The sequence below is a fragment of the Macaca nemestrina genome, chromosome 8 (genome assembly GCF_043159975.1).
Source record: "Macaca nemestrina isolate mMacNem1 chromosome 8, mMacNem.hap1, whole genome shotgun sequence".
In the NCBI taxonomy this organism is placed as follows: Eukaryota; Metazoa; Chordata; class Mammalia; order Primates; family Cercopithecidae; genus Macaca; species Macaca nemestrina.
In genome coordinates, this window is record NC_092132.1 from 138,439,470 (window position 1) to 138,463,766 (window position 24,297).

Sequence of the window (24,297 nt, forward strand, 5' to 3'; positions counted from 1 at the left end):
ATTATTAAAATCTTTATTATTGCTTTGAATTAAGAACATGAAAAATTTTATCTCTGAAACTTTATCATATGTATATCATACAATAAATAAGTAACAATATATTAACTATATATTATGATTAACAACCTGTTGTAACTTTAGACATACAAAAATACCTCTTAGCCAGGTGCGTTGGCTCATGCCTATAATCCCAGCACTTTGGGAGGCCAAGGCAGGTGGATCACAAGGTCAAGAGATCGAGATCATCCTAGCAAACATGGTGAAACTCCATCTCTAGTAAAAATGCAAGAATTAGCTGGGTTTGGTGGCATGCACCTGTAGTCCCAGCTACTTGGGAGGCTGAGGCAGGAGAATCACTTGAACCCTGGAGGCGGAGGTTGTAGTGAGCCGAGATCCGCCACTGCACTACAGTTTGGTGACAAAGCAAGACTCCATCTCAAAAAAAAAAACCAAAAAACAAAAAAAACCTCTTAATGAGTATAAAATGTTAAATCTTCTTTTGAGTTCAGTATACCTCTACCACAATGAGCCCTAGGACATCTGAATCAATTCTTTCGAGCCATTTGTCTATTTGATTATGAACCTCTATTTGGTCACTGGACATAATCTTACATATACCTCATTCTAGACACATATATCCATAAGCAACAAAAATGCAGTAATTGGGATCCATCACAATAATTATTAATAAAGTAACTATCCGCATGATCTGGAATTTGCCCATATTTGGGTTTGTTTTCTGTATACCAGTTTTTATGGAGATTTTATAGTCCCCTAATAATACATATACTACTTCAGATTAAGAAAAAACTATATTTTGCCAAATTTTATAATCAGACTGGGTTTAAATACCAGCTCTGATGACTCATAACTCTATGATCTCGAGAAACTTAACATCTCTAAACGTTAACTTCTCAATTAGGGAAGTGATATGACAAAGTTGCTGTGAAGTCAAATGAAAGAACGAATGCAAAGTCCCAACCCCTTATACATTACCTCTGTTCTCAATCAATCATTGGCTTGAACTGAATATTTCTTACATGGTTCCCTGCTAAAGGTGTTTTTACACAGAGTAAGACCTAATAGATAATATTGTGTTATATAATCTATAATTGTTATATATAAAACTATATAAAAATATATAGTACCTATTTAGACATATGGAAAGGGAAAATTTTTAATGAAAAATTAGATTGTCTGAAGAGTGTGGAAATCATCACGTAGGGAAGTGATTAGCATTGTGGATATATACCAAACAATATTACAGAGACATATTAGAAATAAAGCACACTGACAGAAAGAAACCTCATTAGGATAGAATTCTGGAAAGTTGGTGTCTTCGCTTGCTATTCCCAGAGTCTGACTTTTCTAATCATGTAGTATTGTCAGGGATGTCTACATTTTAAACTTCAGATTTTGTCAAAAAAATAAAAACCCAAAAGGACTGTATTTTAAGATAAGAAGCATATACAAATAATGATAAAGGAAAGAGTGTGAGTTTTGTAGTCTCCAGTTTCGTGTCAGTAACAATTTGATGAGGAATAGCCAATAGCATTTACGCTGCTCCAGGCTGGATCAAATTGTGATCCCACTTCTTGTCTTAAAGCTGCCTGGTTAGAAATTATGCAGCTTGCTTTGATGCCTGTCTTACTACTACTATTAGCCTTTTAGTGGTTACCTTAAGAATGACTGAAGAATACTGTTACTTTGCATCTCTCAAAGGCCATGCCCTGTTCCTGCATGCTTGCTTTCAGACATATTGTCTTCTGAAGGATGGTGCCCATGGGCACGGCAATTTGGGACATCTTTTGGTAGGAAGCATGATTTCTCCTGTTTGGAAACAAAGAAGTGGCTATGGAATATAAACTAAACACCTTCTCCCAGAAGTTATCAGTTGTAAAAGTTAACTCATTAATATAGTGTTGGACGTTTTTACCTGAGTCATACTTGAAGTTCTTGAATGTGAGTCAATAACTGAGTTGAATTGTATAAAACCCTGATGGGTGGCAGAAGGGAAAGAACATCCCTTTCATCTGATCCCATGCCTGAGATTCCTTCCCTCTGCTATACTACTGGAAATTAACAACTTGTCTGGTGCTTTAAAAATTAATCCTGTTATCATTATAGAGAGAACAGAAGTGAGTGTTTTTAGGTTATTACTTGTACTTAGAAAGACATCATATTCTTTCTTCATGTGTTTTGTGTTTGAGACTAGGGATAAAGGTACAGGAAAAAGGATTTAAGAATAAAACCCAAATCACTAAACATGGACTCTTCTTTTTGTTTTTGTTTTTGTTTTTTTGTTTTTTTTGAGATGGAGTCTCACTCACTCTGTTGCCCAGGCTGGCGTGCAGTGGTGTGATCTCTGTTCACTGCAACCTCCACCTCCTGGGTTCAAGCAATTCTTCGCCCTCAGCCTCCTGAGTAGCTGGGATTACAGGAGCATGCCACCATGCCTGGCTAATTTTTGTATTTTTAGTAGAGATGGGTTTCAGTATGTTGGCCAGGCTGGTCTAGAACTCCTAACCTCCAGTGATCCAGCCATGTCGGCCACCCAAAGTGCTGGGATTACAGGCGTGAGCCACCACACCCGGCCAAAGATGGAGTCTTTACTCAACATTATAGTAACATGAAAGGGGAGATCATGAGAATTAATGAATGTTTTAGAAGGCATGGATTACTTATAAAAAAGGAAAGATCAGGCCGGGCGCAGTGACTCACGCCTGTAATCCTAGCACTTTGGGAGGCTGAGGCGGGTAGATCACGAGATAAGAGGATCAAGACCATCCTGACCAACATGGCTAAACCCCATCTCTACTAAAATACAAAAAATTAGCTGTGCGTGGTGGCACACGCCTGTAGAACCCGGGAGGTGGAGGTTGCATTGAGCCGAGATCGAGCCACTGCACTCCAGCCTGGCGACAGAGCAAGATTCCGTCTCCAAAAAAAAAAAAAAAAAAAAAGAAAGAAAGCTCAATCTGCCATACATTATGTGCTTGTTTCAACAACCCTTGTTTCCTTTTCTTTTCACTTCTCTTTTTTTTTTTTTTTTTTAAGCGGCCTAAATGGGGTGAAGAGTGAGTTATCTGACAAATTTAGATTTTGCAAACCTGTGCATTGATGAGAGTGCTATTGAAACACATTAACAAAGATTTTCAACACACGAATGTGTCATTTCCTTTCTTCATGTACCAGATGCTGAAATACTACGAGATAAAGATTTTAGGTTTCAGTTGTAAAGAGAGAAAAGTGGATAAATCAGTGCTGCTTTCTTTAGGACCAAAGGTAAAAAAAAGGCTTATTTTAATGTTTTATTCCAGAATTGTTTCTATTGATTGTTATGTGTCTGCTCTATGTGTGTATGTGTGTGTGTGATATATGATATGTTTCTGTGTGCGTGTGTGTATATATATATGATGAATGATTTCTAGTAGAATGCTCTATTCTATCAGCAGTAATTTGTGTTTTTTTTGAGATAATCAAAAAATAGAGATTTCTGCTAAATTTTCCGTGAGTGAAAAACATATGTGTTCACAAATACACATGAAATATACTAAATGCTTTGTAGTTTGAACTGGCAAGGTGGTTTTTTTTTTTTCATATAATTAAGCATATTTTGTTTAAAATATTGACTTTATTCAAAGTATAATTTGATATATTTCAGGTATTCTCCTTTCATAACTTTTCATGGAACATGTTTGGCTTTAATTTAATGCCTTTTATTATCTTTCCTTGATTATATAGCAAATATTGGCTGGGTATCTACTATATGCACTTCATTGAACTAGATGTGGGGAAAGGATACAAAAAATAAAATATAGTTCTTTTTGTGTTTGGGAATCTTAATGATTTAAAACATCCCCAACTAGGCATAATGTAATTTGAGCACCTTAAGTAATATGAAAGAGCTATAGATAATTACTATGAAAATATAGGCGAGGCCAAAATTACTTCTATGGGAAAAAAGTCTATCAGAAATAAATCTTCATGGAGATGCTAGAAATCCTATTAATCTTGAAGAATAAGTAAGATTCACACAGCATACAATGGGAGGTTGGCGTTTGCATTGACCAGGTAAATATAGTTATAGAAAAACCATAGAACTGAGATTATGAATGTTTCATGCAGTGATTAGCAGTTTTTTGCAGTGGATAAGAGCTGATCTTCTGGGAGTAGACTGCCTGTGTTTAAATGCCAGCTCCCCCGCTCCCTAGCCGCATAACATTGACTAGTTACTTACACATTTCAGGTCTTAGTTCCCTACCCTGTAAAATGGAGAAAATACTGCTGTGTACCTCATGAACACACTGTGAGAACAAAATAAGAAAAGCTCATATTTTTTTAAAAACAGCATTTTAAAATAACAGTGATTCATATATTGATGGTTTTTTGTGTATCAGGCAATTTACAAAAATTATTTTTAATGCTCACAATAATTCTTTAAACTTATATTGTGATCATATTTTACATATCTAAAGAAACTTCAGTTCAAATAAGTTAAAATATTTGCCTAAGGTCACACAGCTAAATGATGTCACAGTCAATACTCAAATCTAGATTTCAGATTCAAAAGTTGGCGCTCTTTCTTCTTTGCTACCAAGGATGAATATCAGTGACCTCAGGCGCAATATAAATATTTCCATTTCTTACTAAAATCCTTCTTACAGACAGGTTCCTTAAGCTGTTCCTTAAGCATAAAACTGTTAGTTTCACAAATAATCTTAACTTAATTTCCATGTTATATACACATTCAACTGCTGTTACAAAACTCAAAGTTTTTATTTTATATTATAAAGAGGATCACAAGGTTATTATTTACTCCAAATCTTGAAGATAAAGTTGACCTTAAGAATATGATGAAAAAACTAAATAGGGAAAAATCTTGGAAAAATGAATACATGTCAAGTATGAAAAGACAGATGGTAAATATGTATTAAATATAAAGAACTTATTCACATACACAGCTAAAAGCAACCTGTGGGGATGTGTAAGCAGTGAATATGAATAGATAATAACCCAAGAAGAAAAATATATGACAAACAATTACAGTGAAGTCTCTCTCTTAACATTAATAATAAAAAATAAAAATGAAAACCACTTTTAGTATTATTTAACTCTTATCAAAATCTAAATGATTCTAAAATAAGCTTTATTATTCAATGGTAGTGAATTTTGCTTGAAACTGCCATATTCGTATATAAGTCTGGAATATTTATAAATTTATGCAATCTTTTTAAAGATCACTGAGACAGTAGAGCCCAAGAAGTTCAAAATAGTTTTCCTTTCACCTTTGAATTTCACATATGGTGAATTATCCTAAAGAAATGTTTTAAAAGAAGAAAGCTAAATTATGAAAATAATGACCAGGTGTGGTGGCTCACGCCTGTAATCCCAGCACTTTTGGAGGCCGAGGCGGGTGGATCACCTGATGAACATGGTGAAAAATACAAAAATCAGCTGGGCATGGTGGCAAATGCCTATAATCCCAGCTACTTGGGAGGCTGAGGCAGGACAACCGCTTGAACCCAGGAGACAGGGGTTTCATTGGGCTGAGATCGCACCATTAAACTCTAGTCTGGGTGACAAAGCAAGAATCCATCTGAAAAAAAAAAAAGGAAATATTTATAACATCATTATTTGTATCAGTGAAGCATTGCCACCTGACAAAAGGAAAAAAAAGTTTAAAAGAAAAAAATTATATTTTAGAAAAATGACTATATAAATAAGATTATATATATACACACACACATATATATACACACACACACACACATATATATATGTTGAATTACTATGTAGCAAAGACTTGGAACCAGCCCAAATGTCCCTCAGTGATAGACTGAATAAAGAAAATGTGGCACATATACATCATGGAATACTATGCAGCCATAAAAAAGGATGAGCTCATGTTCTTTGCAGGGACATGGATGAAGCCGGAAACCATCATTCTCAGCAAACTAACACAGGAACAGAAAAACAAACACTGCATGTTCTCACTCATAAGTGAGAGTTGAACAATGAGAACACATGGACACAGGGAGGGGAACATCACACACCGGGGCCTGTTAGTGGGTGGGAGGCAAGGGGAGAGATAGCATTAAGACAAATACCGAATGCATGCGGGGCTTAAAACCTGGATGATGGGCTGATGGGTGCAGCAAACCACCATGGCACATGTATACCAGTGTAGCAAACCTGCACAATCTGCATGTGTATCCCAGAACTTAAAGAATAATAAAAAAAATTTCAAGTTTGAAAAATTCATTTGAAATATTAAAATAATGTGATGATTTTAAGGAAAATGCATAATACCAAATGATATTTGCATGACAACATGAACTATGTTACATGTGTACATATATCCAAGGACTTCAGTTTCATTTAAAAAATTAAGGGTTTTTTTTGCTTTATTAGGGTGATGAGGTGACAGAAATTTTATCCTGACATATCTATAATATTATGATAATGTTTTATAAGAAAAACAAGAAAAAGTAAGTGTATGGTTCCAAACAAATTAACCTTGAAATTCTTTCATTATGAATTTCCTGTAAACTTTTCATCCACTTGATAAAAAGCTGATATTACAGAAACGTGTTTCACTTCTCGTGAGCACGTGCTTTTAATAGATTACACAAACGCAAAGGATTTCACAATCCTTTATCAGTACATTGACATTTAATAGGAAAAGTCACTTTATGTGAAGCTACTGTTTTTCCTAACTTTGGAACTGATATTAAAAGGCACACTTGGACAGTGTGAGTCGTTCACTGCCTGCTAATGAAGGCTCATGCATGTATGTATGTTCACGTTACTAAAAAATTACAATGATTATAGCCAGAGTAAGGAGCTGAAATAATCTGGTAATTTTAATAATAAATGCTTTTGAAGCAAAGTGGCTTCACTGAGGGTAATAGTTTTTGTTTCAGTTTGCTAGTTACATGCAGTGCAGAGGGAAATATTTTATTTTCCAATGTGTAACAGAAGAATTTTTAAAATTCCCACTTTAGTGAACCACAAAGTTTTCTTGAGGCATAACCCAAGATAGAAAATCCAGTCATCTTGAAAAAGATCCTGCCTTTCATTTCATTTATTAATGTAATTTTAAATACTGCATTATGTATGTAATGAGCACCTTCAGGAACTCTCTGATTCCTGAACCAAAGAGATCAAAACTCCATATCATGGATTTGGCTTGGATGAGAGAAGACACATGATAGATAAGACAAATAAGGAAAATATGTTTTAGGGGAAAGAAAATGAAGCCAGGATGGGGAAGACAAGGCCCCAAGGGGTTGTAGGTTGAAACTGGATGTTCAGGAACAGTCTGCTTCCTTACTTGCTTTTTCTTTCTTCTTTCTTCTTTCTTTTTTTTTTTTTTTTTTTTTTTTTGAGACAGAGTTTTATTCTTGTTGCCCAGGCTGGAATGCAGTGGCCTGATGTTGGCTCACTGCTACCTCTGCCTCCAAGGTTCAAGCGATTCTTCTGTCTCAGCCTCTTGAGTGGCTGGTATTACAGGTGCCCACCACCACACTCAGCTAATTTTTTGTATTTTTAGTAGAGACGGGGTTTCATCATGTTGGCCAGGATGGTCTCAAACTCCTGACTTCAGGTGATCCACCCACCTTGGCCTCCCAAAGTGCAGGGATTACAGGTGGTCTGTTTTATTGAGTCAGACTTTAGTGAAGGCCTGAGTGAGACAAGAAGGCATTCAGGGGCTTTTAGCATGGGAGTGACTCAACCTGCCTTACTTTTTAAGAGGATTCTTTTGGAAACTGTGTGGAGAATTAATTCAAGAGTATAAGAATGAAAGTCAGGGTGCTATTAACATCAACGCTCAATAGCTCATGCCTATAATCCCAGAAATTTGGGAGGCTGAGGTGGGAAGATTGCTTGAGGCTAAAGAGTTTGAGATCAGCCTAGGCAACATAGCAAGACTGCATCTCTAGAAAAAAAATAAACAGGTAACTGAGCATGGTGCCATGCACCTGTAGACCCAGCTACTCAGGAGGCTGAGGCGGAAGAATCGCTTGAACCCAGAAGGTCAAGGTTGCAGTGATGTGATCACGTGGCTGCACTGCAGCCTGGGCACGAGAGCAAGACCTTGTCTCAAAAAAAAAAAAAAAAACAAATTGTCAAGGCGAAAAGGATGATGGGGCTTGGACAGGATGCTAGCAAGGAAGTGACAAGAAGCCCTCGGTTTCTGCATAGTATTTGAAAACAAAGCAACAGGATCGGATGAGAGATGGGAAGTAGTGGATGAGAAAAGGCGAGGAACAAGGAAGACCTCTAGGTTTGGACCATATTAGAATTCTAAGCAGAGATGTTCTGAGGCAGCGGCATATATGGGTCTGGAATTGAGAGGCGAGGTATGGGCAAGAGATAAAGATCTAAGAGTCATCAGTCTTCCAGATTATATTTAAAGCAGTGAGGCCAGTGAGATCACCAAGGGAGTGAAAATAGAAGGAGAGAAAACAGAACAGAAACTGGGCCCTCGCTCACTCTGCTATTGAGATACTGGGGAGAAGAGGAGGAATATCCAGAAATAAATAAAACTCCCCTGGATGTGCTATCTCAGTGCAATCATCAGTATCTCTCTTCTCAACAGAAAACCATGAGCATGAACAACTTTAATTTATGCATTCAGGGACTTTCATTTTTATACATTTACCGCTGCCAATCTTGCAAGGTTTTATTTCTGCTTCTACCACACAAGAAAAAACAACTTAAATTCTATGTGGCAGGTTATGGATTTCTTGCAGGACACCAACTTCTTTGTTCTTTTCCATGACCCTGACTGCTTCTTGTTTTTCTCCTGCAGTGTCAAAAAGTTCTTCCTTGTCTTTTGTACTGAGTCTTCTTCCTCTACTCACCCATTGAATATCATGTTTTTCAAATTTATGTCTCTGGTGTTTTTTTCCTGAAAAAAAGGTATCTTCTACTTTTTGATTTTTTCCTCCTATTCTTTGTTAAAGTGCTATGGTTTAGATGCTATTAATTTGTCCTCTCTTTTAATGCCCTGGGATTTTCCTCCTAATTGTCTGCACCATTGCTGCTACCCAAGATGCCTGGCTGGGGTAGATAAAAATAAGCTGAAGTCCAAAAATTGGAATAGAATGGAAGGAATGGATCCAAGGAAATCAGGAGTTTTTGTGCAATCAGATATGGGTCTTATACATGAGAGTGGTCTAGAAAAGAAGCTCTGGCTTCAGATTTGAGTGACTGTGCTTTGCTGGCATATGCCTAACTGTATCATGTATTCTCCACTACATAGTAAGTAAATAATAATAATACGTGGGTATGATAATAAATAGATGATGTAAATGGATGATATACCCACAATGAAAATCCTGGAAAAATAAAAGGTAGGCTGCTATAGAAAATCCACCTTGTAGCTGGTTGTATTATGTAAAACAAAAGCTGATTCTGAGACTGAGATCTATGTTGGCTCTATTCGCTCGATCAGCACACAGGCAGTAGTTCAAGCCATGGAAGCAGATGAGATTCTTGGAGAGACTGTGCAGACTAAGAAAAAAGGCAGTAACATCAGAAAATGCCACAAATCCTATGACTGCATTATCTCTGACGAACATGATCTTTTTTTTTTCTGGAAAACATATATACCAACATTTCATGCAGTTCATGATAAACCAATCGCTTTTGAACGCTGGCCCCAGAAAGCAAACAGACTTCCCATGGTGCACAAATGTAGCGATAGGGAATATTGTTCATTCCTCATTCCGCCGAGTATGCTTTAGTGCGCACCTCCCTTCTGGTCCACCACACTTGTCAGGGACATTTTATAGACCAAATATTGTCAGTTAGTCTAAACCACTCATAGACATGTACTAGAGAGTTTTCCTTTTTCAGAGTTTAAATAAATCTTCCCAGGTTAACCACAGTTTAAAATACAGTAGTCCACAAAATGTTTATTATCACCTCTATATGCTAAAAAAAAAAGATAAACCAAAGGTTAGAGACTTAAAGAAAAACAAAATCAAGCTTCATCTCTAGTTCAAAGTGAAAGGGAGAAAAGCAAAATGTTTAATAAACAATATATATTGTGTCACTAATAATATTAATCCAGGTCACTACTGCCAAAGCAAAGAATACTTTTTTTAAAAAACTTCATTTGTATAGATAGTGATTCAGTGTTATATTTTGGGTAGGTCGTGAAAGCCAGATCAATTTATGTGATCAGAAAAATAAAGGAAGAGATTGATGAGTCAGATGCTACCAGGTACTTGCCTCTCCAGCCTCTTCTTTTTGAACCTCCTTTGTACCTGTTTGGAGAAAAAGAATAAAGAGTGTACTACCAACCTAACCAAGGTTATTATAGTCTGGTTGTTTAAAATACCATTTTTTTCTCCTTTTGTCTTTTTCCCACTTTCCAAGGTACTCAAGAAAATTGAACAGATGTAATAGATCAAATTAAAACACTTTATTTCCTGAAAGCCTTTTTTGTCTATTGTGATGTGCACTACCCCTCTCCTTTCATGGGAGAGACAGGAAGTTACCTGAATCTAGGCTGAAAAGGTTATGTGAAAAGAAAGTATAATAAAAGGGACACTTGGCTTTTTAAATCTTTGTTTTCTCTTAACCTAGGTAAGGCATATTAGAAATAAATATGTAAAGGAGAAAACTAAATGATGTCTTTATGAAAAATTAAAACTGCTTGCAGTTCCATGTTGTTCATACCTTAATGCTTTTTAACATGATATTTTCCATCCTGGAATGACCGTACCCCAGATTCTGCTCATTTTCAAAACCCTGATTCATTGTCATCTTTTCTGTATTCCTACCTTGATTACCCACTTCCCCAAAAGAGGTAATCACTCCCTTTTGTACTATGCCTGTGCCTTATATATATATATAAAAAATATATAATAATTATGTTATTATATTAAATATATATTATATAATAATATAAATATATTATATGATATGTTGCCAATTATATGATATATAAAATATATATAATATATTTGCCCATTATATAATATATACTATATTAACATAATATAAATTACATATAATTATACATATTATATATTTATATTATATAATATATAATTGGCAAATATATAGTATTGTATATAATATAATGGCAAATATATAATATATGTTATATTAATATAATAATATATTTACTATAGCATATATTTTATGACATTTATGTATTATATATTTGTCAATTATATAATATATTGTATATTAACATATAATATAAATTATATATTGTATAATTTATATATAAATATGTATATGTTATAAATGTATATGTAATGAATATTTATACAGTTATTCATATATTTATATATTGTATTTATTCAGTATGTTGTATTTATTCAGTATATTCAATATTCAGTATATTCTATGTTCCGGGTTGCTTTAGGCTCTAGTGGCATAATGTGTACAAAATCAGACATGGTCCCTACTCATTCAGAGTTCACAGTGTAAAGATATTTATCAGATCCTAAGGCTTCAGCTTTTTTCACAAACGTTATTACCTGGTAGATAGAATAATCTGAGATGTTTCTTTTGCATTTCAGTAAAAACGGAGCCAGAATATCTCAAATGCGAGGATCAAAGCCATAATCAAACATGTGGAGAAGGGGCCAGTAGGTAGCCTAAAAGGAAACCATTTCTGGTTATAGACACGCACTAAGTAATAATGTTTCAGTCAACACAGGACCATATATATGATGGTGGCCTCATAAGATTATAATGGAGTTGAAAAATTCTATCACCTATTGACCTCACAGCTGTTCTAAGGGAATAGCACATTGCATTACTCACGTATTTGTGGTGATGCTGATGTAAACAAGCCTACTGCTCTGCCAGTCATTTAAAAGTATAGCACCTACAGATACGTAAGTATGTAATACTTGATAATAAATGTTGATGGTTTATGTATTTACCACATTACACTTTTTAATCATTATTTTATGTGTGTACTCTTCCTACTTATAAAAAAAAGATTCAACAGTAAAACAGCCTCAGGCAGGTCGTTTAGGAGGTCTTCTGGAAGAACACATTGATATCATAGGAAATGACAGCTCCATGCCTGTTATTGTTTCTGAAGATCTTTCAGTGGGAGAAGATATGGAGGGAAAGACAGTGCCATTGACGAGCCTGACCCTGTGCAGGCCTAGGCTAATGTGTGTGTTTGTGTCTTAGTTATCAACAAAAAAAGTTAAAGAAGTAGAAACATTAAAAAAATAAAGGTTAAAATAGCTTATAGGATAAAGCAGTTTAGAAAGAAACTATTTGTGTACAGCTATACAATTTATGGTTTAAGCTAAGTGTTATTACAAAAGAGTCAAAAAGTTGTTTTAAAAAAGTGTGTAAAGTATAAACGGTACTGTAAACTAGGGCTAATTTATTATTGAGGAAATAAAATTGTTTATACATTTAGTGTAGCTGAAGTGTGCAATGTTTATAAAGTCTACAGTGTTTCACATTCACTCACCACTCACTCACCCAAAGCACCTTCCAGTCCTGCAAGTTTCATTTATCCTAATTGCCCTGTACAGGTGCACAACTTTGTATCTTTTATACCATATTTTGAGTGCATTTCTCTACGTGTAGATATGTTAGAAACACACATACTTCCCATCGTGTTCCAACCTGCCTACAGGATTCAGCACAGTATAACATGCTGTATAGGTGTGTAACCTAGGAGCAATAGGCCAGACCATCTAGGTTTGTGCACTCTATGATGTTCATACAGCAATGAAATTGACTAGCAATGCATTTCTCAGAATGTATCTTTGTCCTTAAGTGACACATGTCTGTACATACCAGGTATACATGAACACAATTTTTGCGAATCCATCTCTTACAAACTGAGTTCAAAGTTAAAAAGCATTAGTACATAGTTCCAATTGCCTTAAACTATAGGGTTTTCTTTCTTCAACTTTTTTAAAATTATATTTTAAGTTCTGGGATACATGTGCAGAATGTGCAGGTTTGTTACATAGGTATACACATGCCATGGTGGTTTGCTGCACCCATCAACCCATCATTTACATTAGGTGTTTCTCTTAATGCTATCCATCCCTTTGCCTCCCAACTGCTGACAGGCCCTAGTGTGTGATGTTCCCCTCCCTGGGTCTATGTGTTCTCATTGTTCAGCTCCCACTTATGAGTGAGAACATGTGATGTTTTGTTTTCTGTTCCTGTGTTAGTTTGCTGAGAATTATGGTTTCCAGCTTCATGCATGTCCCTGCAAAGGACATGAACTCAGTCATTTTTATGGTTGCATAGTATTCCATGGTGTATATGTGCCACATTTTCTTTATCCAGTCTATCATTGATGGGCATTTGGATTGGTTCCAAGAATGGCGATCATGAAAAAGTCAGGAAACAACAGATGCTGGAGAGGATATGGAAAAATAGGAACGCTTTTACACTGTCGGTGGGAGTGTAAATTAGTTCAATCATTGTGAAAGATAGTGTGGCGGTTCCTCAAGGATTTAGAACCAGAAATATCATTTGACCCAGCAATCGCATTTATAATCCCAAAGGATTATAAATCATTCAACTATAGTTTTAAAGTGAATTTTGCTAAGTTTTATTGTCATCTCAGTTTTTTAAAATTATTTGGATTTTTTGTTCATTTGTTTTGCTTGGTGAGTAAAACTGCTATTTAAATCTAATAGGGTAAATTTAAAGGGAGGAAATAGGAGTGTGAATCTAAATAATCCAGTTTGGCTTCTTACAGTAGTTCATTTTCCCAGATAATTGTTTATTTATTTTGCTTTGCCTCTCCCTGAGAAAGGAGATTTGGGTTCTGTGCCTACCTCCCTTCATTCCCTTTTGCCACAGTGGTCATATCCATTAAAGAACACAGTCCTTGGTCAGATCAACATAGGATTCATGAAAACCAACTCTTAGAAAGGAGGAATATGCAAAGATTGTCATTGCAAACTGCCAAATAAAGAATATCCTTAGTGATGTTTTCAAAATATGTTGACAGGAGTTGAGTCATATCCTTACATGTCACTGCCTCTCCCCACAGTGGGATGAACACTTGCATCTGAATGATCGCCTTTCATTTCCTGGGCTGGATTTGAGTTTGCTGTCCTGACGCTGCCGGTGCACTCAGTTAGAACTGTGCTGTGGTAAGTCCATTACTCAGTATTCAAGAAAATAAGAAATGATCAGAAGATATTGGCTTTAGGCTAAATCTATCAATCACATGAACTAAACTGTGTCCAACAAAAGAAGTCATATAATGTCTTTTTATGGAAAAGATTCTTAAAATGTGGTCCTCAGACCAATTGCATCACCTCTTGAGAATTTGTTGGAATTGTAAATTCTTGAGCCGTCACCCCAAATATCAGAAACTCTGGGGATGAGGCCCATCAGTCTCTTGTTATCAAACCTTTCCAATGTTTCTGATACATGTTAAAGAGACACAGGAACATTTTTGTTGTTGTTGTTAAGCTACTTAGTATGCACATAAAATTTAGATTATGCTGAAAAAGGTACAAGGACATATTTGTATGGCTGCCAATGCAAAATGAGAAAAGGCCTGGAAAGTGAAAGAGAGAGAGAGAAGAGAGAGAGAGAAAGGAAAGAGAGGGGAGAGGGAGAGGGAGAAAGGGAGAGAGACAGAGAGGAAGAGAGAGACCGGGTGCTATGGCTCACACCTGTAATCTCAGCACTTTGGGAGGTTGACTTGAGGTCAGGAGTTCAAGATCACCCTGGCCAACATGGTAGCAGAGAGCTGAAATTGTACCACTGCACTCCAGCCTGGGCAACAGAGTGAGACTCCATCTCAAAACAAACAAGCCAACAAACAAACAAATAAATAAATACTTTTTTTTGAGACAGAGTTTCTCTCTTCTTGCCCAGGCTGGAGTACAATGGCACAATCTCGGCTCACTGGAAGCTCTGCCTCCCGAGTACAAGCGATTTTCCTGCCTCAGCCTCCCGAATAGCTGGGATTACAGGTGCCTGCCACCACACCTGGCTAGTTTTTTTGTATTTTTAGTGGAGATGGGGTTTCACCACACTGGCCAGGCTGGTCTCGAACTCCTGACCTCAGGAGATTCACCCGCTTCAGCCTCCCAAAGTGCTGGGATTACAGGTATGAGCTGCTGTGCCCGGCCAATAAATAATTTTTTTAAACAGCCAGGAAATATGTATTTTTTCCAAATATGCAAAAACTATTTGTTCTAAGGGAAATTGTTTTTTCAGTGAATAGAGTAATTAAAATAATACTAAGGAAATTCCTTATTTGGCAGTTTGCAATGACAATTTGTGTGTACATCATTTCTGAGAATTAGTTTTCCTGAATCCTTTTTTTTTTTTAGGTTATATGTGCATAACGTACAAGTCTGTTACATATGTATACATGTGCCATGTTGGTGTGCTGTACCCATTAACTCGTCATTTACATTAGGTATATCTCCTAATGCTATTCTTCTCCACTCCTCCCACCCTATGACAGGCCACAGTGTGTGATGTTCCCTATCCTGTGTCTAAGTGTTCTCATTGTTCAGTTCCCACCTGTGAGTGAGAACATGCAGTGTTTGGTTTTCTGTCCTTGCGATAGTTTGCTCAGAATGATGGTTTCCAGCTTCATCCATGTCCCTACAAAGGACATGAACTCATCCTTTTTTATGGCTGCATAGTATCCATGGGGTATATGTGCCACATTTTCTTAATCCAGTCTATCACTGATGGACATTTGGATTGGTTCCAAGTCTTTGCTATTGTGAGTAGTTCCACAATAAACATACGTGTGCAAGTGTCTTTATAGCAGCATGATTTATAATCCTTTGGGTATATACCCAGTAATGAGATGTTTGGGTCAAATGGTATTTCTAGTTCTAGATCCTTGAGGAGTCGCCACACTGTCTTCCACAATGGTTGAACTAGTTTATAATCCCACCAACAGTGTAAAAGCATTCCTATTTCTCCACATCCTCTCCAGCACCTGTTGCTTCCTGAATTTTTAATGATCTCCATTCTAACTGGAGTGAGATGGTATCTCATTGTGGTTTTGATTTGCATTTCTCTGATGACCAGTGATGATGTGCCCATCTGACAAAGGGCTAATATCCAGAATCTACAAAGAACTTAAACAAATTTACAAGAAAAAAAAATTAAACAACCCCATCAAAAAGTGGGTGAAGGATATGAACAGACACTTCTCAAAAGAAGACATTTATGCAGCCAACAGACACATGAAAAAATGCTCACCATCACTGGTTTTCCTGAATCCTATGTTGATATGGACAAGGACTATGATCTCTAATGGATTTAAACACTGTGGAGGAAGAGGATGGAGGAAGGCAGGCATAGTGCTCAAATCCTCTCTTTTCTCAGGTAGAGGCAAATTAAAATAATTATCTGGGAAAATTGACTTTTGTGAGAAGTGAAATCAGGTTATTCAGATCCAGACGTTTCTTTTGTTTCCTTCCTTTTACCCTATTAAATTACTGATTAAATCATTTTACAAGTTATTTTCTGTCACTTGTAAAAAATTTTTCAGCTAAGAAAGAAGAGCTACCTCTTTTCCCACACTCAATAAACGTACCTCTAAAAATAGAGATACACATTTGCACACAGAAAGATACATGAGAGGGTTCCACATACATCTGTCTTTTTACATGCAAGTTAAAACTTATGGGTAACTTTAATATATTGCTGTATATGACAGATATACAAATTTAACAAAATATGGTTTTTTGCTAAAATTAAATGTTATTTATTATAGATTGTGTCACAGAATGTAGATTCCATTTCAAACTGAAATTTCAGTTTAAAACACTATGCAAAAGAGCCCTAGCCATTTCATGTGGAATTAATATATTTTTCCATTTGTTTCACAGAAGTATGGAGCAGTGGGATTGCTTTCGTGATCAGCAGGAGGACGTTGATAGCTGCTCCGAATCTGTGAAATTTGATGCTCGCTCAATGACAGCTCTGCTTCCTCCGAGTAAGTGGGGGATGGGCTGCCCATGGAGGTCATTCTTAGAGTTTTTGACAATATATAAAATTATAGTGTTGAGACTTACCTTAAATGTATATGGATGTTAAAATAACACTTATTTGACAAATAGGGGTGTTCTTGAGACAGAATAAAAATAAGCTTAAATAAAAGTAAGGCAGTATTATATGAAATTAAATTAATCTACAACACTGATTGAGCCCTCTGACTTCCCAGCTATAATTAGGTCCTGGAGATAAATATGATCCTAGCACCGTGAACTAATATTTGAAAATCATGGGTAGTAGGTGCCTGTATTTGTTTTCTAGAGTTATTGTAACAAATGGCTGCAAATTGGGAGGCTTAAAACAACAGAAATTTATTCACTCACAGTTCTGAGACCCAGAAGTCTAAAATGCAGGTGTCAGACCATGTGCCTTTTTGAAGACTCTAGGGAAGAACCTTCCTGTGTCTCCTCCCAGCTTCTAGGGGCTCCTGGCAGTCCTTAGTGTTCCTTGCCTTTGTAGCTGCACCACTCTCATCTCTCCCTCCTTCTTCATGTGGTCTTCTCTGTGTAGCCATTTGTTCTTTTCTTACAAAGACATCAGACTTTAGATTAGGGTTCACCCTAATCCAGTATCACTTCATTTTAACTTGATTACATCTCCAAAGACCCTATTTCCAAATAAACTCACTTTCACAGGTACCTGTGGTTAAAACTTCAACATATCTTTTGCGGGCACACAGTTCAACCCCGTATAGCAGTGGTGAAACACGTTTGCACAGGTTATGACAACAGCTCAAAAGTAGCAATACTCAGCTGTATCTCAACAGGATCGTTTAAGGTGTCAGGAGGAGTTACTTATAATTCTGCTCAACCTAAAAGTATAAATACATATCGCTAAGGGGATGGGTGGAGGCGGAAAAGACAGAGAAGACATTTCAGTGTGAAGAAGCAGCATATACAAAGTTAAAGGCTCATTTATGAGTTCTTGCATAGCAAACCTGAAATACAGGCCTCAACTCCAGGGTGACAGTGGATCTTGTGTTCTGTATAAAGGGTGGATGGGAGGATGTGGCACAAGCGAGACACATACAAGTAAAGATAATAGTGAGGGCTGTTACACACAGAAATAATGAGTGTTTGAAGAAGGAGGAGAGAGTCATTGGGAGCAGAGAAAAAGCAATCGAAATGTTTGAGAGCTATTTAAAAGGTAGAATTTACATTTGTGATGATAATTTAGAGATGAAGAAAATGACTCCTACTTTTCAGGCTTAATCAACCTGGCGGGTGGACCACACCTCAACTTGCTTCTATTATGGGTTCTTTTTCTTTTTTCCTTCAATCTTTTCTTTCCTTTCCTTTTCTGTCTTGTCTTTTTTTTTTTTTTTTTTTTTTTGAGACAGGATCTCACTTTTTCGCCTAGGCTGGAGTACAGTGGTGTGATAACAGCCTGTTGCAGCCTCAACCTCTCGGGCTCAAGCAGTTCTCCCACCTCAGCCTCCTAAGTAGCTTGGATTACAGGGACATGCTACCACGACTGGCTACTTTTTATATTTCTTGTAGAGACAGGGTTTCTCCACATGGCCCAGGCTGGTCTCAAAACTCCTAGGCTCAAGCCATCCTCCCGCCTCGGCCTCCCAAAGTGTTGGGATTACAGGCTTGAGCCACTGCATCCAGCTCTTTTCTTTTCTTTACTTTTTAAAAACTTTCTTGGCCGGGCACAGTGGCTCAGGCCTGTAATCCCAACACTTTGGGAGGCCTAGGTGGGCAGATCACCAGATCTGGAGATCCAGACCATCCTGGTTAACACGGTGAAACCCCAACTCCACTAAAACTACAAAAACTTAGCCGGGCGAGGTGGCGGGTGCCTGTAGTCCCAGCTACTCCGGAGGCTGAGGCAGGAGAATGGCGTGAACCCGGGAGGCAGAGCTTGCAGTGAGCCGAGATCATGCCACTGCACTCCAGCCTGGGCGACAGAGCGAGACTACGTCTCAAAAAAAAAAAAAAAAAAAAGTTCTCTTCTTTTCTTTTCAATACCTTAACCTTGTTTGTTGCAACCTGAAAGTAAAATTTACTTTTTTTCTTAATTGATCAATGAAAGCAATGACCATAGAAAATAAATTTTTAATGACCATTGTATTCACCTAATCAGAGAAAGGACTTCCTCATCTACTATTTCCCCTCTATATTGATTTGTCTCTACTACAATTAATATCTCATTATATAAATCACAGTGCCATATAAGTGCATATGAATAAAAGGTTGTTGTTATTAATATGTTCTGAAATATAGAGAAGGTGGGCTTCATTGATCCATTCTAAAGATTAGTCAAAATGTGAATCACTTGGTTTATTTCATTTTTCTTAAATATTGTTTACATTGTATTCAAATCATAAGAGGTATCCAAATACAAAACTACTGAGAAGGAATTGGACAATAAAATTATTTTAACATTGTAGTCATTGAAAATAAATATTTCCCTTATCTGATTTTAAAATATTAAAAATTACATAGTTACTTTAGAAAATTTTATTGTCATCCAGAATATCTTCCCATGTGAACACTGAATAAAATTTATGTTTGTATATGTAAGTGTCAATATTCAAATTTACCAACTGATTCCAAAAAATCAGACAAGCACAACTTGTAGAGCATGGTAACTTTCTTGTGGATATTTAGTGAGTGGATAAGTCAATCAAGGGTCTATAATAATACCTGGATTGGCTTTTCCTATGACTGTCCCTTTGCTTTCTACTGCATAAATGTGGACCATTTTTTTCTTGTTTTTTATTCCAATAGGCTTGGTAGTAACAATGTAATTGGAGATTAAAACAATTTTAATTATGGAAGAAGATAACAGTTTCTAACAGTAGGCTGGGCTTTTTTGTTTTATTAGATCCTAAAAACAGCCCTCCCCTTCAAGAGAAACTGAAGTCCTTCAAAGCTGCACTGATTGCCCTTTACCTCCTTGTGTTTGCAGTTCTCATCCCTCTCATTGGAATAGTGGCAGGTAACGTAATCCAGAGTTCTGAAATTTAGTAACTCATCCCGTGAATTATTCATTGCCACAGCGAAAAAGAAGCATTCAGTCTTTTATATATGGTACATTCATAAAGAAAACACTATATTACAAAGAGTCCTTCAAATTTATTAAATTAAAAAACAGATTCTGCAAAGTAGAAAGAATAGTTTTTAAATTAGAAAAAACAAAATAGAATGAAAATAAGAAGTGCAAGATAAAAATACAGATTTGTAAAAGTAAAATGAAAAGGACTAAACGCTTTCAAAAATATATTATCCTTTAGAGTCCTCTCTTTCTAATGTGGGTGACAAATTTCCAAAGTATTTGTTTTACCATTGTGAAGAAATAACGTGATCATTTACATTAACAATGGCTGTAATATAACAAACAAACCTGTTGTCCAGGAGAAGCTCTTCTATTCTTAGTACTGAGAGAGGAAAAAATATTTCTGTCAGTTTTTAAAGAGAGGAGACCTTGTAGAATAATGGCATACAACTTAGTGAAATCCAGTTTATATGACCATACTTTTCACAGGGATATTATTTAAAATATCTCTAAAAATAACCTGATAGCATCCTCTCAAAGAAAAAATATAGAACTTGTTACTTGGGCTCAAAATGATGTTCTTGAGGTACATATTTCTTTGGAGAGGCTGACTTGAACTGGAGTTAGATTTGACTGTTTCTACAAGGGTAGATAGCTTGTATACACCTTAAGCACATATGTAAATATTATTCCCCTTGTAGCATTTTGGATGGATTTGGTGTATTTTGATCGGCATTTGAATTTATATGCCTTATAGCTCTCCTCTTCTCTATATGACTGATAAAATGTCTGCCCATATGCTCTAATAAGAGATATGCGGGGAATAAGATACATTTTTATGTGCATACTAAGCAGCTTAACAACAACAACAAAAAGTTTCTAAAGACCAGGCCAAACTTCCTCTGCTACAGGGCAGTCTAAGGAAGTATTCCAAGACAGAGCAAAAATTTCACTAAGAAAGAAATGATAAAAACAATAATATACCCTTACAATTAACCTCTGTATAGATACTGTAATTATTCTCATTATCTACATAAGAAAATTCAGACAGCTCAGTATTGGAGCTGGAGTTCCCATCCAAGACTTCTGAACCCTAACCTCTGGTCTATTGTCTCCCAGTTTAATTAAGTTTTTATAAAACAATATGGTTGGCCAACAAAAAACAAAAAAGTCACCTCAAGAAAATATTTCCCACAGGTAACAATTAACTTCTTTTTGACCGTTAAAAATGAACTAAAACAAAAATCCAACCATAACAACCAAACCAACCAACCAAACTATTGTTGTCTGAGTAAAAGGGCATGTTAATGTTTGGCATTAAACAGTCAATTTCCTCATAATCAAGGTTATCTGTATGTTTGTTTATGTCTATGCTTATCTGTAATTTGAAATGCTTAACTAAAGGATGCTTCATTGTTGGGATTATTGCCTATAAGCCAATTAGAATTTGAGTACATTTCATCACTTTTATGCAAATCACTGCCTGCAGAGCCAAGACCAGGGACTGCAGCTTCTGATAGGCTCATGCAGAATGCAGACAGGAGTCAGAAAATAATTCAAGGTTCTAACCAAGTTCAAAGTCCCTGAGCTATTAGAAAATACTACCAAGTCAACAGATTTGTTCTGGAGTTTACAACGATTGAACTAGTCTGTTTACTAAAACTACAATAGGTACCTACTAAAATTGACTAGATGCTAAGAATGTTCAAATTTTATAAGTTCACATCAGTACCGGATTCACCAGAATTTGGAAAAGGCTTCACTATGTTTATTATGTATTAATAAGAAATAATTGACAATCCACTTACAACTTTAATTAAGTTGTAGATCAGTACATTTTTCTAAAAGAAACGGAAAAGCAATATATATCTCTACTGGCATAAAAAATTACAAATGTAGACAAAATAGATCCCTAAAATGATAGAAGTTTGGCAACTATGAATTGATGGGTGAAATAGAATATTATATATAAAACTCTAAATATGAAGTGAATTATATATTGAGGGTTATTTTCTTAATTATAAGGTTTATTCCATTTACAACCTTTCCTTAAAGAAGCTGCTGAAACACTATCAGTGTGACAACATAATACTGTGTCAGAACAATAAGGAAAAATCAAGAATTTAGGTTTATATATGTATAAATTGTTACTGAAATACTAAAAATTCTTTAGCTGAAAACAATATCCATTGGGGGTAGGAAAAGATAATTCTAATATGAAAGAGTAGTTATGATCTATAGAATCAAATATAACCCTGTCCTTAGGTTTTTTCACAGACCATAAAATTCTGTCTCCTTTCATATGTGAAACAGAAAAGTCACAAAATGCCATCTCTCCAATAAAAATAAGTGAACTTTTGAAATATAAACCCTGGCATTCTTTACCTAGATATACGACAAAAAGTTAACATTTTAATGAAAAATTAGTTTTCACTCAGGGTTTGATGAAACAGGCAATTTGTGTTTTTAGATCTGTTAATAAAATGTAGCATTTACTGTCAACTCATGTTTAACTTGTTGTCAAATTAAAAATAGTTGGTCATGTGACCTTAGTCAAATTGGGGCTTCTCTTTCCATATTGTGAAAAATATTAGCTTTACTGATAAATCTTATTTCCAATGAAAGTAAAACTATATGGCTGAGTAATAAGGGCAATGTGCATAGTAAAATAAAGCATAGAGATAACTGTGTTCATGGTAACATCCAACTCCAGAAAAATATTTTTATCACAACAATGCTAATTCCCCATAGTCAATCAATATTGGGCATATAGGTACTTGAATCACACATCTTGAATCGAAATATTAATAATAGCAAAAATCTGAAACTTATCAAATGCTTATTACATGCCAGGAAGTTGTCTAAGTATTTTACATATAGTTCATTTAATTATTTGGACACTGACTGTTAGTACCCCATTTACACAGATGGTGAAATAGAGGCAATGACAGATTAAGTAACTTGTCCAATGCCATAGTTTATAAAGTGCAGAGCCAGAATTGCTAATCTAGGCAGTTCTATTCTAGAATCTAAATTCTTAACTGCTACTTCAAAAGAAATAATAATCAAAAAAGGACAATGCTAGAGGAAAATTTTGAAGTAATTTTGAAAAAAATGTTTATTTGGGCTTCTGATTGTTACAGTCAAATTCCATTCCTGATTGTTCTTTTATTCCCAGAGTTACTCAAGCAGTGCTTTCCGCATAGTATATAATAATTAAATCATAGAATTAACGAATGCATGGACGACGCTGTCAACCCAAAACTTGCTCCCCACACTGAATTTAGTAAATGTGATGAAATACAGTTAAGAAATACACTTTTATTTCCAAGCTATTGATACATTAAGAAATACAGAATAACATACTCAATACAAATTCTATTGTAGATCACATCAAAATATTGTCACACACATTTTGTTATTTCAGATAAGCTAATATTAAATTAATAAAACCAGGAAAAATATGGTATCATATATTTTTTGAAATTAGAATTTAACTACATATTTAGGATGACACTCTTAATCTAATAATAGCTACAGTAGTAATGCTCATCAAACAACTTCTTCTTTTTTTTTTTTTTGAGACAGAGTCTAGCTCTGTCAGCCAGGCTGGAGTGCAGTGGCAGGATCTCGGCTCACTGCAACCTCCACCTCCCAGGCTCAAGCAATTCTCCTGCCTCAGCATCTAGAGTAGATGGGATTATAGGTGTGTGCCACCACGCCCAGCTAATTTTTACATTCTTAGTAGAGACGGGATTTCACCATGTTCGCCAGGCTAGTCTCGAACTCCTGACCTCAGGTGATCCAACCACAGCCTCTTTAAGCAAAGGTAGTAAATACGGTGGATATAACTGATAGATAGTATCTCTCATTTATGAGGCACTGTAGAGGAATAGATATGCCTGTTTCATTTGTGCTCAGCACCATTGTTGAGGTAATTGTTACTTTTACAAATTGAGAAAACCAAAGCAAGGAGAGGGATAAGTAACTTGTTCGGAGTAGCCTAGTTGGTAATGGAGTAGTGTAGGAAGATTCTAGAATCAGGGAACTAGATTCTGTGTAAACACCAAGCTCTCATTTATGGAACAAAACCCTTGAGTTAGGGGTAGAACTAAATGTTTTTCTTGTGTTGTTTAATTCTCAAAAATCTATAAAAATTGTACTGTCATCATATCACTTTTATTAAGAAAATTGATAGACTCAGGTGGAGCTGCATATATTTTTTAGCAATATGAAATTATTCTTTTTATTGTTCCATAATTGTCAAATGTGGAAAATCTTATA

At 35.8% G+C, this 24,297-nt stretch overlaps 1 protein-coding gene across 17 annotated transcripts in view; it reads left to right on the forward strand.

Annotated features, from left to right (window-relative positions):
• Positions 1–24,297, forward strand: part of LOC105463752 (macrophage scavenger receptor 1) — a 764,939-nt gene that overhangs the window by 593,826 nt on the left and 146,816 nt on the right. For 15 of the 17 annotated variants that reach the window (XR_011607204.1, XR_011607203.1, XR_011607205.1 and 12 more), the window contains 2 exons: positions 16,845–16,951; positions 19,843–19,956. Coding sequence is in view for 13 of the 17 variants with exons in the window: in XM_071068600.1 (XP_070924701.1) it covers positions 16,849–16,951; positions 19,843–19,956 (217 nt within the window). In the remaining 4 variants the exon portion in view is untranslated. Of the gene's footprint in view, positions 1–3,069; positions 3,286–16,844; positions 16,952–19,842; positions 19,957–24,297 lie in introns of those variants that run through there. The other 2 variants (XM_071068601.1, XM_071068607.1) reach the window with 2 other exon arrangements.